Source organism: Heterodontus francisci, chromosome 3, assembly GCF_036365525.1.
Source record: "Heterodontus francisci isolate sHetFra1 chromosome 3, sHetFra1.hap1, whole genome shotgun sequence".
Lineage (NCBI taxonomy): Eukaryota > Metazoa > Chordata > Chondrichthyes > Heterodontiformes > Heterodontidae > Heterodontus > Heterodontus francisci.
The window spans coordinates 148,997,905-149,014,647 of NC_090373.1; the positions used below are offsets into that span (position 1 = coordinate 148,997,905).

The 16,743-nt window shown below is 44.9% G+C and overlaps 1 protein-coding gene across 1 annotated transcript in view; it reads left to right on the forward strand.

The window, feature by feature from the left end:
- Positions 1-16,743, forward strand: part of cep162 (centrosomal protein 162) — a 196,931-nt gene that overhangs the window by 105,882 nt on the left and 74,306 nt on the right. The window contains exons 19-20 of the mRNA XM_068026864.1: positions 2,961-3,087; positions 6,010-6,173. Of these exons, the coding sequence (XP_067882965.1) occupies positions 2,961-3,087; positions 6,010-6,173 (291 nt within the window). The remainder of the gene's footprint in view (positions 1-2,960; positions 3,088-6,009; positions 6,174-16,743) is intronic.

Below are 16,743 nucleotides of genomic sequence, written 5' to 3' on the forward strand. Positions count from 1 at the left end.
TGGAGTGTGCCCGAGCCAGTAGGAACATATGTGGGATGCAAACCATGGCCGAAAGACCAGAAAATCGGTTACAGATGCCGGTTTCTTTCCTGGGGGTGGTTGGGTAGGAAAGCAGGGCATAAGAGAGCTGGATCCTCCTCAGAAATTCAAAAATAAGTTACAGGGATTTGTAGGAGGCAATTTTAAAAACAAAAATCTTGGGGAATCTAAGTCACAATTCTGGACTGGATTGCACAAGTGGACTGGTAGATGTGTGTGGTTTCAGCAGGTGTGCGTCTGCAAGGATCCTCTGAGGGTTACCTGCTGAAATAAGGCATCATTCCCCCTGCCCTCCCCTCCTCCGCCCCCAACCACCCACCTTGGCTCTGCTTTTGTACACCAGTAGTCTTGTTTGGGGTGGGCCGCGAGTTCCCTCTCATCTGGCAATCCCACAAATCCCAGTTCAAGCCCAGAACCTGGGCTAATTTCTGGCCCTTCTGATGCCTCCTGCCAAAGTTTGGGGCGGCACAGTGGCGCTGTGGTTAGCACCGCAGCCTCACAGCTCCAGCGACCCGGGTTCAATTCTGGGTGTTGCCTGTGTGGAGTTTGCAAGTTCTCCCTGTTTCTGCGTGGGTTTCCTCCGGGTGCTCCGGTTTCCTCCCACATGCCAAAGACTTGCAGGTTGATAGGTTAATTGGCCATTATAAATTGCCCCTAGTGTAGGTAGGTGGTAGGGAAATATAGGGACAGGGTGGGGATGTGGTAGGAATATGGAATTAGTGTAGGATTAGAACAAATGGGTGGTTGATGGTCGGCACAGACTCGGTGGGCCGAAGGGCCTGTTTCAGTGCTGTATCTCTAAACTAAACTAAAGTTTAAACAGGGGGAGTGAATCATAGAGGCTGCAAATTTTTGGAATCACTGACTACAGTGTGATAAACACTGTTGTGAGTGGTTAGGAGATAGAAGGAGTGTGGAGATGGTTCTTTATATGTTCTGATTGTGCAAGAAAAAATTGTCTTTGTGCTTTCTGGACAGTTTTTTCTTCTTCTGGTAACTTGTGATTTGTCTCCATTTTATTTTTTATTTTTATTTAGATTCTTCCTTTTGGAAAATTTTGCTATAGTTGAAATAAAACTGACGGGCATTAACTAAAAAGAGCCAATTGATTTTGTGTGAATATATGCAACTGACTAGTTTCAAATGTGTAATTAAGAAATCAGATAATGAAAACCAAGCCCAGGTTCCGGGCTTGAACTGTGATTTGTGGGATTGTCAGATGGGAGTGAACTCTCTGCCTACCCCAAACTGTTGCTGTGGTACTGCCACTTTAGCATTGATAAGAGGTAGTTTCTGCTTCATATCAAGCCAAAAGTAGTAGTATAATGTATTCTGACCTTTAGCCATATTTGCACAGGAGGAGAAAAAACCCATAGCTGCAGAGTTGTCTGACTTGTATTTCAGTTTGCAGCTGGCAGTGTTGGTGGAAAATGGAGAACATTGAGAGTTAGTTACTACCAAACTCTTAGCACATCATTTGTTGCTTTTGAACATAAATGATCCAACTGTATACTAGATATAATCATGCAAATTATTAGTTTTAAAAATAAGAAACAAACTACATCATATTTATCAGATTTTATAAGGTAAATTTTGCAAGGTGATGCAATGGGCTGTGAATTAGGTAAAACTGTGTGAAAAGCACCATTAAGAAATAAATCCAAGCTTGCTGTTATAGTAAACCAGTTTGTAAACCTGATGGAGGCAATTATGGATGAACAGATAATGTGATTATGTTGAAATGTGTACATGAGAAGTACCAAAATATAAATGGAATCTTGCACACCAGAATATCCATAGGATCATAGGACCTTTAATGGTCTGAAATGGTTGATGAGAGATAAGGTAGTCTCTAACTAGCCGAGTTGCTACTTGCATTCAATTGCTTTTACTTTAGTTAAATGCTTTTGAATTGTTTCTTTTGAAATAAGATCAAGTATTTCTCAATAACTGATGAACTGAACAGGTGTATAGTTCTTAGGCTTCTGCTTATAACGTTTCAGTAATAAATTAAAAATTTCCTAATTATCTGAAGTTGACTAAAAATATGTTCTGCCATCACTGTCCAAATTCTACCTTTATTCTTTTATTAATATAGTATTTTTGTGCTCTACTCATTTTATCTCTTTGGCATCTTAAATAAAAGGACAAGTCAAAAAACCATTTTAAAGTTCTGCCATTATTCCAGTCATTTATCTTTAAAGAATCCACGTGTTTCCTATTATGCATGGTGTAGACATTTTCAAAGTCCCTATTCCCTAAAATTTTCTCTCTTTCCCATGACATTTTGTCTCCTTTTAACGCTGCATCAAATAGCAAAACTACACAAACTCTTGTATTGTTCATTTCATTTTCTAATATCCTGTCATAACCCTATTCATAGTTTGCTGTCCATAGATGGCTTCAGCATACCATGAAATTACTTTAGTTGTTTACTTGGTGCTAACCTCTTTCGTAGTTTCTGCATTAAATTTTACCTTTTTATTTTCATTATCGTTTAAAAGAAGCAAATTAAGGATTATCTGTTAACCTGGTGAAAGTCATTTTGGTATCTAATGAACAAGAATTTACATCAACTCCCCAAATTGGTCACTTTATTAAATTTCTTAAATTTTTGAAACTTTGGTAAATTTTTTTTTTTTAGTTTGTGCTACATTCCCTTGCTTATAATCAGATTGCTACCTTACAGTGTTGTGCCTTTTCTCTAAAAAGGTACACAGGTAGTCTGTACTGCAGAGATCATCTTGGCTACCAGTGTTGTTCTGTAATATGTCATTGGGGAATTCTTTTGTTTTACAGGACTGTCGATTCTATTACATTTTCCAATCCTCCAGGATAAAGCAGTTAGAGACTGATTTTTCAAGCAGGAGCTTAATGTTCTACCTCTGTTTTGTTCACTTAATTCGATTCTCAACTTTCAGAAAGAAGAGATTAAACATACAGAAGAGATTAAAAAACTAAAACAAGAGAAGCAAGCACTAGTGGTGGACCTCGAAAAGATGAAGAAAGAGTGCAATATAGCTAAAGTACAACTTACTTATACTTCAGGTAAATTGTACAGTTTAACCTCTTCAGGGCAATTTAGATCATGTGGAAGCTCTCGAGTTCTTGTTAGGTTTGATGCATTTTCAAAGCTAAATAATGGGTAAACAGATTATAGGAAGAAAGTAAGCCATCCGTAGACTTAAGTGGTAATTGATTTGAACATATTGTGTGATGGCAGTAGTTTTATAATACCATTTTACAATCATGTAAAGACAACCTTATCTACATTTTGAGATTACATAGCAGAGTTTTGGACAGAAGAGCATTGGTTCATCTAGCCCAGGGTTGTCTAACCTTTTCATGTGGGGGGGCACATTACAATTTCAGTCTTACATGGGGAGGCTGGTGAGACAATTTCAGAAAGATAAAAGCGTTAAAGCAACAAATGTACATTTTTGTTCAGCTTTAAATGAGAAGACTAAATTATTGACTTACTTTCTCTTCACTATGTTAGACACTCATTTTGTGAGAAACCTGGCATTCTTTTGCTTGCACTAGTCAATATTTGCCTGCACATTTGTTGTAGCGATGTGGTATAATCTGGATAGATGTCATTCTGTCAGGAGTGATCTTGATCACAGTCTCTCCCTCTCATTCTGCCCCTCTCCCTCTGTTTCCCTCTGCCCACCCCCCCCCCCCCCACCTCAGTCTGCCTCCTGCTCTCTCTGTCCCCCCTTTCTCTCTCTCTCTCTCTCTCTTTCTCTCTCTCTCAGTCCCTCCTTTCTCTCTCTCTCTCTCGCTCTGTCCCCCTTTTTCTCTCTCTGTCCCCCCCCTTTCTCTCTCTCTCTCTCTGTCCCCCCCTTTCTCTCTCTCTCTCTCTGTCCCCCCCTTTCTCTCTCTCTCTCTGTCCCCCCCTTTCTCTCTCTCTCTCTCTGTCTCCCCCTTTCTCTCTCTCTCTCTCTGTCCCCCCCTTTCTCTCTCTCTCTCTCTGTCCCCCCCTTTCTCTCTCTCTGTCCCCCCTTTCTCTCTCTCTCTCTCTGTCCCCCCCTTTCTCTCTCTCTCTCTCTGTCCCCCCCTTTCTCTCTCTCTCTCTGTCCCCCCCCTTTCTCTCTCTCTCTCTCTGTCCCCCCCTTTCTCTCTCTCTCTCTCTGTCCCCCCCTTTCTCTCTCTCTCTCTCTCTGTCCCCCCCTTTCTCTCTCTCTCTCTGTCCCCCCTTTCTCTCTCTCTCTGTCCCCCCCTTTCTCTCTCTCTCTCTGTGTCCCCCCCTTTCTCTCTCTCTCTCTGTGTCCCCCCCTTTCTCTCTCTCTCTCTGTGTCCCCCCCTTTCTCTCTCTCTCTCTGTGTCCCCCCCTTTCTCTCTCTCTCTCTCTGTCCCCCCCTTTCTCTCTCTCTCTCTCTCTGTCCCCCCCTTTCTCTCTCTCTCTCTCTGTCCCCCCCTTTCTCTCTCTCTCTCTCTGTCCCCCCCTTTCTCTCTCTCTCTTTCTGTCCCCCCCTTTCTCTGTTCCCCCCCCCCTTTCTCTCTCTCTCTCTCTCTCTCTCTTTCTCTCTGTCCCCCTTTCTCTCTCTCCCTGTCCCCTTCCCCCCCACCCCCCGCATATCACTGCCTCCCTTTTTCTTTCTCTGACAGTTGCTGACATTGGGAACAGCCATTTCCCAACTTCGGACAGATTCGGCGTTTTCCAGTGGGCTTTTAAAAACCCTGAATCTGTCCGAAGTTGGGAAAGCACTGTTCCCAATGTCAGCAACTGTCAGCTGTGAAACTGACCGCCAATCTTTTTAAAAGCCGATCTACAAGAAGCCAGTGGGAAATTTTTCATCTCTGGTCATGGTGAGGATAAGGAACGGCCCGGGGTAAAGTTTATATCCATGGGCCGTTTGGAAACCTTTGGCGGGCCGGATCCTGACCCCCGGGCCAAATGTTGGGCAACCCTAATCTAGCCTATCATTCCAAAACAGCTTCTGTGCTCTTATTCTGAAACTAATGACCCTCGACGTCTTTTCCTAATGGGCATTTATCTAATCATTTTAAAACAGCTTGGTACAGCTCTGTCTTCTCCCATGAGTAATTTGTTACACAATTCTAGCATCCTCCGACATGTTACTTAAATTTTTCATTTCCTTTTGACCACTTTAACTTTAAACTGTATTCCCTTGGTCCTCAAATTCTGTGCCAGTTAGAACTTTCCTCAATCTAATTTCTCCATATTTCTGACTATATTGGAGATTGCAATGAAAGGTGGCCCCACCCCCATTCTCCATTCTTTGAGTAGACAATCTGGAGTAGATTTTCAACTTGCTGCTCAAGTGTAAAACTGATGCTGCAGATTGGCTGCCCATTTTATAGAAGCATCCATATCTTTTGTAATTCTTTCTCCCTTCAGCTATTTCCCTTTTTTAAAAAAAAAAGCTGAATCCTTTCAAGGTTTACTTGTAGGTGATTACCTGCACTTGCCATTATTGTGCTTCCTGTGGCTTTCAAATCTCCTAACTTGGAGCATGCTCATGAGCTGACTTCAGAATATTGAGTGCAAACTGAACAATTCCATTCATCTGTCTAAAACTTGTATCTAACCATTCAACAGTACATATTTGCATTTATATATTACCTTTAACAGGAAAAAACCCTCGGCACTTTACAAAGATATAATCCAAAAAAAATGCTGAGCCAAAGAGGGGGATATTGGGAGGGGTGACTTAAAGTCAAAGAAGTGCATTGTACACAGGATCGTAAAGATGTGGAGGATGGTGCAGAGGCAAAGATCAGAATGTGGAATAGAATAAAATAGTAAAGACAAAAATCCTAATTCGTTGAAGAGACAATTGTATACTGCAGTGGGGGTGACTTGAAGATCTGACTGGAAGAATTAAGATGGGCTGGATAAAGGAATTAAGATGGGTAGAGAGCCTTTTCTTATCTAAAGTTACCTTATGAATTTATTTTTATCACAAGTCATATTTCTGATTTTTAAAAATGTATTTTATCCAGGTGATAAAGATTTTGAGATGAAAATAATGGAAGAACAGTACAAACAAGAAATCCATCGTCTCAACAAGAGGTTGCAGTGGTATGCTGAAAATCAGGAGATGCTGGATAAGGATGCAGCACGGCTTAAAGCAGCAAATGTGGAAATTGAGAAGCTGAAGGGGCAGGTACAGAATATACTCAACAGAGCTAAATGCAACTTTATATATTTGAATTAAATGCTGATGGACTACAAATTTAGAACTACTTTTTCTCCCAGCAGTTTGACTTCAGTGTTAAATGCTTATTGGGTGAATCACTGAGGTATGTGGAGTCTAATTGGTATAGTCATTTACAACACAAAAGGAGGCCATTCGGCCCATCAAATCTATGCCAGCTCTCCACAGAGCTATGAAGTCAGACCCATTCCCTGGCTTAATCCCCATAGCCCTGCAAGTCTATTTCAGGCGGTCATCCAACATCCTCTTGAAGTCATTGATCACCTCCGCTTCCACCACCTTTGTGGACGACGAGTTCCAGCTCATTGCCACCCACTGCGTAAAAAAGTGCTTCCTCTTATCCCCCTGCATCTTTTGCCCAAAACATTAAATCTGTGTCCCTTAGTGCTTGTACTATTTCTTAATGGGCACAGTTTTTCCTTGTCTAACTTATCTTAGCCTGTCATAATCTCGTACACTTCTATTCAATCTCTACTCAATCTGCTTTGTTCTAAGGAGAACAAACCCAGTTTTCCGACCTAACCTTGTATTCCATTCTGGTAAATCTCCTCTGCACCCTTTCAAGGACCCTCACATCCTTTCTGAAGTGCGGTGACCAGAACTGGACGCAATACTCCAGTTGGGGCCTAACCAGAGCTTTAGGAAGGTTCAGCATAACTTCCCTGCTTCTGTACTCAGTGCCTCTATTTATGAAGCCCCAATTCCCATATGCTTTACAAACCACTTTCTCAATATGTCCTGCCACCTTCAAAGATCTATGCACATGCACATCAGCTCCCGCTGTTCCTGCACACTCTTTAGTACTGTGTCGTTAAGTAAGTATTGCCTCTCCCTATTCCTTCTGCCAAAATGCATCACCTCACACTTGTCAGTATTAAATTCCATCTGCCACCTCTCTACCCATTCTGCTAGCCTATCTATGTCCTGTTTCAAGCAGTTCATATCACCCTCACTGTTTGCCACACCTCTAAGTTTAGTGTCGTCAGCAAATTTTGAGATTCTACTCCGTATTCCAAGATCCATGTCATTTATATATATATATAAATATATATGATAGAGAGAGAGCACTGACCCTTGGGGAACACCACTGTCTGCCATCCTCCAGTCTGAAAAGCAACCATTTACTGCAATTTGCTGTTTTCTTAATCCAAAGTTTTATCCAATTGGACACTGACCCTCCTATTGCATGAGCCTCAATTTTGGTAACCAGCTTCTTATGTGGTACCTTATCAAATGCGGTTTTAAAATCCATATAAACAACATCTGCTGCATTTCTTTCATCAACCTTCTCTGTTACTTCATCAAAAAATTAAATTAGATTAGTCATGCATGATCTGCCTTTTACAAATCCATGCTGGCTATCCTTAATTAACTCAAACCTCTCCAAGTGTCTGTTGATATTTTCCCTGATTATTGTTTCTAAAACCTTACCCACCACTGATGTTGAACTAATTGGCCTGTAGTTGCTCGGACTGTCCTTACACCTTTTCTTGAATAAGGGTGTCACATTCGCCACTCTGCAAACCTCTGGCACTTCCCCTGTATCCAGGGGAGATTGGAAGATTATGGCAAACCCTTCCGCTATCTCCATCGCTACATCTTAGCAACCTGGGATGCAAGTCATCTGGACCAAGTGATTTATCTACCCTCAGCGCAGCCAGCCTTTTCAGGACCTCCCCACTCTCAATTTGTATCCTCTCCATTGCCCCTACTCTCTCTCTGCTTCTACTGATATTTTGTCAGCCTCCATTTCCTTAATGAACACTGATACAAAGTACTGATTAAGTATATTAGCCTTGCCCTGAGCCTCTAAGCAAATATTACACTCTCTGTCCCTATAGGCCCCACTCCTCCTCTTACTAGAAAATCTTTGAGTTCCCTTTTATGTTGACTCTCATTCTATTTTCATATTCTCTCTCTTTGCCAGTCTTATTTTCCTCTTCACCTTCCCTCTCAACTTAACTTGTATGTGGTCTGGTTCTCACTTGATGAGTTCACCTGACATACATCATAAACCCTCTTTTTTTGTTTCATCATCATCTCTATCTCCCTTATCAGCCAAGGAGCCCTGTTCTTGGTTCCCCTATCTTTCACCCTTGTTGGAATATTCCTAGCCTGTAACTGAAGCATCTCTTCCTTAAAGATAACCCACTGTCCCGATACAGCTCTTCCTGCCAGTCTTTAGTTCCATTCTACCCTGGCTAGATCCCTTCTCATTGCATTGAAATTAGCCCTCCTTCAAGCTAGACACTCTACTTTATTTTGTTCCTAGCTTTTCTGCATTACTAGTCTAAACATTATGATACGATGATCACTCTTACCCAATGCACCCCCACAGACACTTGGCCCACCTTATTTCCCAGCACCAGATCCAGCAATGCCTCTTCTCTTATTGGGCTAAGAATATACTGACCAAGTAACTTCTCCTGAACACATTTTAGAAATTGCTGCCGCTCCTTACCCTTTACACTAAAATTATTCCAATCGATATTTGGATAAAGTCCCTCAATATCACCACTCTACAGTTCTTGCACATCTTTGTGATTTCCCTGCAGATTTGCTCCTCTATCTCTCTCACTATTTGGAGGCCCATAGAATACCCCTAGTAGTGTGATCATACCCTTTTTGCTCCTGATCTCTAACCAATAGATTCTGTCTTTGCCCTTTCCCTTTCCAGCGCTGCAATATCTTCCCTAATCAGTACTGCCACCCCACCTCCCTTTTTTCCTTCTCTATCTTTTCTGAACACTTTATATCCTTGTATATTAAGCTCGCAGTCCTCGCCATTTTTAAGCCACATTTCCGTTATTGCCACCACATCATATTCCCATACTGCTATTTGTGCTTCTGGCTCACCAATCTTATTCACCACACTTTGTGTTTTACACATATGCATAGCTAGTACCCTCATAAGTTACATGGCCACAAATATGCATTTGAGCATCAAATCAATGAATTATAATCTGTTCCCTTACCATGTTTTGTAAACTATTATATATGCTAGTTATTCATGAACAAAAAACAATTTATTGAATGTGCCTCATCCTGACAATTTGAGCTGATTGCAAAGATTTACTGCCGCTAGCAATTCTTTAAGCGCATTCTTATAATGGACATGACAAAGAAGCATCCAAAGAATATAGAAGCAATTGTACCCCTTGGTGGCCTGAACTGATTATCTGTGTCTTTTGCACATACAAGAGCTTTATTGGGAAATCATTTAAAATATAATGCTATTGTCTGGGCAGTTAATTGGAAGAAGGCTGTGGCTGGAAGACAGAGCCAAACCTACACAGACACAGTATAGCTGAGGGGCTACACCACCTGACTAGAGATTGGCTATATTCACTCTGAGCATGATGAAGGCCATGAGTCATCCACTGAGTGTCAGTCGGCATATCTGTCTAGGGAAGCCATGGTTGTGTGGGCTGAGCAGGACTGGCAGAAGCCCTAGTTCTGTAAATTGACCTTGCTTGTAGGATGATTTAGATATAAGCATGGACTGCATTTCTAAGTGCATTCCGAGAAATTATAAGAAAATGATTGCATTCACGCATGTTTTTAACAATGCTTTCCATGTGAGGCTTATGCCTGTATGAAAAACCTGAGTTTTTGAGTTCATGCAGATTTTCAGAATCAACACTGTTAGCTAAGGAGATTGTTTGTTTTTATTTATTCTTGGGACAGAGTCATTGTTGGCAAGGCTGGCAATTATTGCCCATCCTTAGGCCAGAATATACCCCCCTCCCACCCCCACCCCCTCCACAGGAGCGGGTTAGGAGGTGGGGGTGCCGTGCCCGTCGCCTACCTGCCATCGCTGCTATTTTACCTTTGGTGAGGACGGTGGCAAGTGGCCAGCCTGTCCCAGGCTAATTAAGGTCTTTAAGTAGCCAATTAGTTGTCGTTTAAGGGCCTCTTCCCACTACCGCTGGTATTTTACCAGCGGCAGACATACACTTTGACACCTGAGGAGGCTGCCTAGTAATATGTGGTAGCTTCCTTGTGGGCTGTTCAGTTGGGGGGGGTGCCTCCTGATCAGGCGTTCTGTGCCCGACAGAGGGCCCCCCAGCAGCATAAGCTGCCGCCGCTAAAACAACCCCCACCCAACACACCCTCACCCTGCTCTCTAATCCACCACCACCTCGCTGGGTCCCTGGCGAGGCGCAACCCCCTCACTTAACGTTTTGAAGGGTGATGTCTATTGTACTCTTCTTGCTGGGTGCAGTCCCAGCAGTAGTCACCACCCGATGCGCTGCTGGGACTGAAGAGTTGCAGGCCCTCTGATTGGCCGCCAGATCTTGGAGGCGGGATTTCCTGCTTCAGAGGGGCCCGACCAAGGCCAATTAAGGGGCTGGGTCTCACAAAATAGCAACATGATTTCCAGGCCCGGCAGAGGCGGTCTCACCCCTGACTTTTCAGAAGTGGGCGGGGCCACAGCCTCTATGTTAATTTCCAGCCTCCGTGGCCATGTTGGGGGGTGGGGTGGAGAGGGGGGCAGGTGGCAGGGGTGTGAGCCACAGACGACCGACCACCTTCAAACACATATGATTTGATACAACTGAGTGGCTTATTAGGTTACTTCTGAGGGTAGTTGAGTCAGCCACATTGGTGTAGGACTGGAGTCAGATGCAGACCAGACCGAGTTAGGGCTTTTGAGTTCCTTCCCTAAATAACAAACAGTTTTCTTTTAGGAACAGGAGCAGACTATTTAGCCCCAAGAGCCATTCATTGAGATTGTAGCTGATGCATAGCCTAACACCATATACCCACTTTTGCCCCATATCCCTTCATAACTTTGGTTAACAAAAATGTATCAATCTCAGATTACCTAGCATCAATTGCCACTTGCAGAAGAGAGTTCCAAAATTCTACCACCCTTTGGACAGGATTTTAAGAGCCGGCAGCGAGCTCACAAAATGGCAGCACATGTCGGCCGCCGTGATCTCTCGTGCGGCAGCTCATTTAAATAGCCGGGTGGCCGCCCCCCCAACCCCAATCACGCAGAGGGGGTTGGCTGTCCGTCGCCGGCAATGGCGTCAGCTGCTTCTGCACAGGCACTGGCGGCATTTTTAAAATTTTAAAGAGACCCCCCACCCCAAAATTTATCAGATAAATTTCAATGCCCCTTTCCCACCCCTCCCCAATTACAATTACATTAACTATTTGCCCTTCCCCCCACACCCCAAAACACCTAGTTTTTTTCCCCCAAAAATATACTTGATTCATAAAAATCTGTTTTTAAAAAAAAAAAGAAAAATGCATTACAAAGGAGTTCAAAACAGCACCAAGTTGACATTCCAAAAAGTGCAAAGGAAATCAGTTTTCTTTGATACAAGAGTGAGTTGCCTCACAACCCTTTCATTCCATTTTACATGCCTTGTACATTTTACAGCAAACCCATATTTGGTGTTTTATCAGCCTGAGGGGTTTCCCGTGGGTACAGCCCCTCAGTTCACTTTGGTGGGGGGGACCTTACACAGTGGACTTTCCCCATTGAGGCTTTGCAGCAGCTGCCCCAAGCTTTAGTGCATCCCTCAGCACGTAGTCCTAGACCTTGGAATGTGCCAGTCTGCAACACTCAGTCATGGACAACTCTTTGTGCTGGAAGACCAGCAAGTTTCGGGCAGACCAAAGTACGTCTTTCATCGAATTGATGGTCCTCCAGCAGGAGTTGATGTTTATCTCAGTGTGCATCCCTGGGAACAGCCCGTAGAGCACAGACTCCTGTGTTACAGAGCTGCTTGGGATGAACCTCGACAAAAACCACTGCATCTCTTTCCACACCTGCTTTGCAAAGATACATTCCAGAAGGAAGTGGGCAACCGTCTCTTTCCCCACCACAGCCACCTCGAGGGCATTGTGCAGAGGGGTTGAGACTCTGGACGTGCAGGAAGGATCTGACAGGGAGGGCCCTTCTCACCACCAGCCAAGCTATGTCTTGGTGCTTGTTTGAAATTTCTGTTGATGAGGCATTCTGCCAAATGACTTTGGCAGTCTGCTCGGGGAACCATCTGACAGGATCCACCATCTCCTTTTCCCGTAGGGCCTTGAGGACATTCCGTGCAGACTGATGGTGGTCAAAGATGTTTTCCTGCAGAAACTTTTCCACGAAGGATAGGTGGTACGGTACAGTCCAACTGGATGGAAAGTTCCATGGTAAAGTGACCAGACCCATCCTTCGCAACACCAGGGACAGATAGAACCTCAGCACTTAATGACACTTGGTGTTTGCGTACTGGGGCTGAACACACAGCTTGATGCAGCCGCACACGCAGGTGGTCATCAGGATGAGGGTGATGTTGGGTACATTTTTCCTGTCCTTGTCCAGAGGTTTGAACATAGTGTCCCTCCGGACCCAGTCCATTTTGGATCTCCAGATAAAGTGGAAAATGGCTCGGGTGACCTCCACAGCACAGGAGTGGGGTACGGGCTAGACCTGTGCCACGTACAGCAACAACGTGAGCGCCTCGCACCTGATGACCAGGTTCTTACCCACAATGGAGAGTGATCGCTGCTCCCACATGCTCAGTTTATGGTGTGCCCTGGCTACTCGCTCCTTCCAGGTTTTGGCACACGCCCCGGCCCTTCCGAACCATATCCCCAGCACCTTCAGGTAGTCTGACCTGACGGTGAAGGGGACAAAGTATTGGTCGGCCCAGTTCCCAAAGAACATGGCCTCACTCTTGCCGTGGTTAACTTTGGCTCCCAAGGCCAGTTCGAACTGTCGCAGATGCTCATCAGTCTGCGAACGGACAGCAGATTCGAGCAGAAGGTAGCAACATCATCCATGTACAGGGAGGCTTTTACCTGAGTACCTCCGCTGCCTGGGATTGTCACCCCTCTTATGCCCGCATCCTTCCTAATGGACTCGGCAAAAGGTTCGATGCAACAAACAAACAAGACAGGGGAGAGAGGACAGCCCTGTCTGACTCCAGATTGGATCGGGAAACTTTCTGATTCCCACCCATTGGTCGAAACTGCGCTACTGATGTTTGTGTAGAGCAGTTTGATCCGATTGCAGATACCCTCCCAAACCCCATTTTGGAGAGCACGTCCATCATGTAGGTGTGCGATATTCTGTCAAAAGCCTTCTCCTAGTCCAAGCTGCTGGGGCAGGTGTCCAAACTCCTGTCCCGTACATGGGCGATCGTATCCCAGAGTAGCGCAAGACTATCAGAGATCTTGCTGCCGGGTACAGTGCAGGTCTGGTCAGGGTGAATCACCGACTCCAGAGCAGACTTGACCCGACTGGCGATGACTTTGGACAGAATCTTGTAGTCAACATTAAGCAGTGAGATGGGCCGCCAATTTCTGATTTCCGCCCTCTCCCCCTTCCGCTTGTAGATGAGAGTGATGATACCTTTCCTCATGGATTCTGACATGCTGCCGGCCAGAAGCATACTCTCATATACTTGCAGCAGATCTGGGCTGATCCAGTCCCACAGAGCCAAATACAACTCAACTGGTAAGCCGTAGCTTCCGGGAGTTTTACTCGTCTCGAAGGACCTGACGGTATTTGTCAGCTCATCCAGAATTAGCGGTTTGTCCAGTGTCTCCCGCATGCTGTCATCTAAGACCTCCATGATAGATGATGAGAAGGACTGGGAAGCCGTGCTGTCTGTGGGCTTCACGTCATACAGCCCAGCATAAAAGGATTCGCTGATTCTTAGTATGTCGGACTGCGAAGACATTACCGAGCCATCCTCTTCCTTCAGGCTGCTGGTCACAGAGCTCTCTCTCTCTCTACCTTTTGGAAGAAGTAACGCGAGCACATCTCATCCCGCTCAACAGAGCAGACTTTGGACCGGAAGATGATCTTGGAGGCCTCCGTGGCAAAGAGCAAGGCCTGCTGGCTCTTCGCCTCTTGGAGATCCTCCTTGACCTCGACTCCCATCTACTGCAGCCGGAGCAGATTTTGCATTCTTTTCTGGAGTCGGGACATTTCCTTCTGTCTCTCTCTCTCGCCCTCTGAACACCTTTGAAGATAAAGAACCTCTCGATTTCCTTGATCGCCTCACTCCAGTGCACCGGAGACTCAAAGAGGGGTTTCACGGTTCTCCAACCTTTGTAATTCCTTTTGAGTTGCTCAACGTTCTCTGGGGTTAGCAGTGTAGCATTGAGCTTCCATGTCCCCCTGCCAACCCACTGGTCATCCTGTAGGTGACAGTCGGCCAGTAAGAGGCAGTGGTCAGAGAAGACCACTTGACGTCAGTGAAAGAACGGGACACAAACAGGAAGTCAATCCTGGAACGGGCAAACCCGTCCGGTCTTGACCAGGTATATCTACGCAGCGCTCCGTCTGCAGAGTTGCTGAAGACATTTTTAATTTCCAAAATAAACTTTATTCATAAAAATCTGTAAAACAAAAAAATACATTACAAAACAATACCCATTCAACAATACAAAGAGTGCAAAACAGATCAGTTTCCTTCAATACAGGAGTGAGTTGCCTCACAACCCTTCCATTTAATTTTACATACCATGTACATTTTGCAGCAAACCCATATTTGCTGGATACAGCTCGAGGGGTTTTTCATGGATCCAGCCCCTCAGTTCACCTTGGTGGGGGGGACCTTACACAGTGGTCTTTTCTCATTGAGCCTTTGCTGGGCAGCCCCAAGCTTTAGTGCGTCCCTCAGCACGTAGACCTGGACCTTGGAATGTGCTAGTCTGCAACACTCGGTCGTGGACAACTCTTTGCGCTGGAAGACCAGCAAGTTTCGGGCAGACCAAAGAGCGTCTTTCACCGAATTGATCGTCTTCCAACAGCAGTTGACGTTTATCTCGGTGTACGTCCCTGGGAACAGCCCGTAGAGCACAGACTCCTGTGTTACAGAGCTGCTTGGGATGAACCTCGACAAAAACCACTGCATCTCTTTCCACACCTGCTTTGCAAAGACACATTCCAGAAGGAAGTGGGCAACCGTCTCTTTCCCCACCACAGCCACCTCGAGGGCATTGTGCGGAGAGGGTGAGACTCCGGGCGTGCAAGAAGGATCTGACAGGGAGGGCTGTTCTCACCACCAGCCAAGCTGCATCTTGGTGCTTGTTTGAAAGTTCTGGTGATGAGGCATTTTGCCAAATGACTTTGGCAGACTGCTCGGGGAACCATTCAACAGGATCCACCATCTCCTTTTCCCATAGGGCCTTGTGGACATTCCATGCTGACCACTGCCTGATGGATTGGTGGTCAAAGGTGTTTTTTCGCAGAAACTTTGCCACAAAGGATAGTTGGTACGGCATTGTCCAACTGGATGGAGCGTTCCGCGGCAATGTGACCAGACCCATCCTTCGCAACACCAGGAACAGATAGAACCTCCGCATGTAATGACACTTGGTGTTTGTGTACTCGGGATCTACGCACAGCTTGATACAGCTGCACACGCAGGTGGTCATCAGGATGAGGGTGATGTTGGGTACATTTTTCCCGCCTTTTCCTAGAGGTTTGAACATCGTGTCCCTCCAGATCCGGTCCATTTTGGATCCCCATATGAAGCGGAAAATGGCTCGGGTGACCTCCACGGCGCAGGAGTGGGGTATGGGCCCAACCTGCGCCACGTACAGCAACAACGTGAGCGCCTCGCACCCGATGATCTGGTTCTTACCCACAATGGAGAGAGATCGCTGCTCCCACATGCTCAGCTTATGGTGTACCCTGGCTACTCGCTCCCTCCAGGTTTTGGCGCACGCCCCGGCCCTTCCGAACCATATCCCCAGCACTTTCAGGTAATCTGACCTGCCGGTGAAGGGGGCAAAGGATCGGTCAGCCCAGTTCCCAAAGGACATGGCTCTTGCCGTGGTTAACTTTGGCTCCCGAGACCAGTTCAAACTGGTCGCAGATGCTCATCAGTCTGCAAACGGACAGCGGTTCTGACCTTCCAGCACAATTTGTCCAAAATCTTTCAAACCATGCAAAAGTTTGATTTCAAGTGCAAATTACGTCCAGCATAAATCAAATTTCTTTGGAAAAATATTGTGATCTTTTGCGCTGGTTTAAGAAATTTGTGCTGGAAGCTAGCCATGCCCACAAGACTGGTCATGCCCCAGACTGAAGTCATCATCATGGCAAGTTTTCACAATTGCCCCCATATGCAGGCCTTTGAGGAGGCTCTTAAAATTAAGCATTTATTTCGGTACAAGGGCACCAATGAGCAGCTTTTAAAACTTTCAAATAAATAAGAAACTGACTTTTGTGCATTCATAAATGGTTCAGTATAGTTTTTTTTAAAGTCAGTTTTAGTTATTTAAAATAGGTTACTTACAGGTGGTGAAACAGACATTCTGACTAAAAATGCTTTTTTTGTGATTAAACCCATTCTCAACTATATTAATAAAACTTTACCAGGTTACTACTCTTAAAAATATCCAAGAATATTTTTAATGCAATTTATTTTTCTTAAATTGTGTTTTAAGATTGTAACGGTTCTTGGAAGATTTTACGTTTTGGCGATATGCAAATGTAATTGAGAGGAAACTTGAGCAAAAAGTTCAGTTCAGAAAACTAGCACAGTTATAGAGT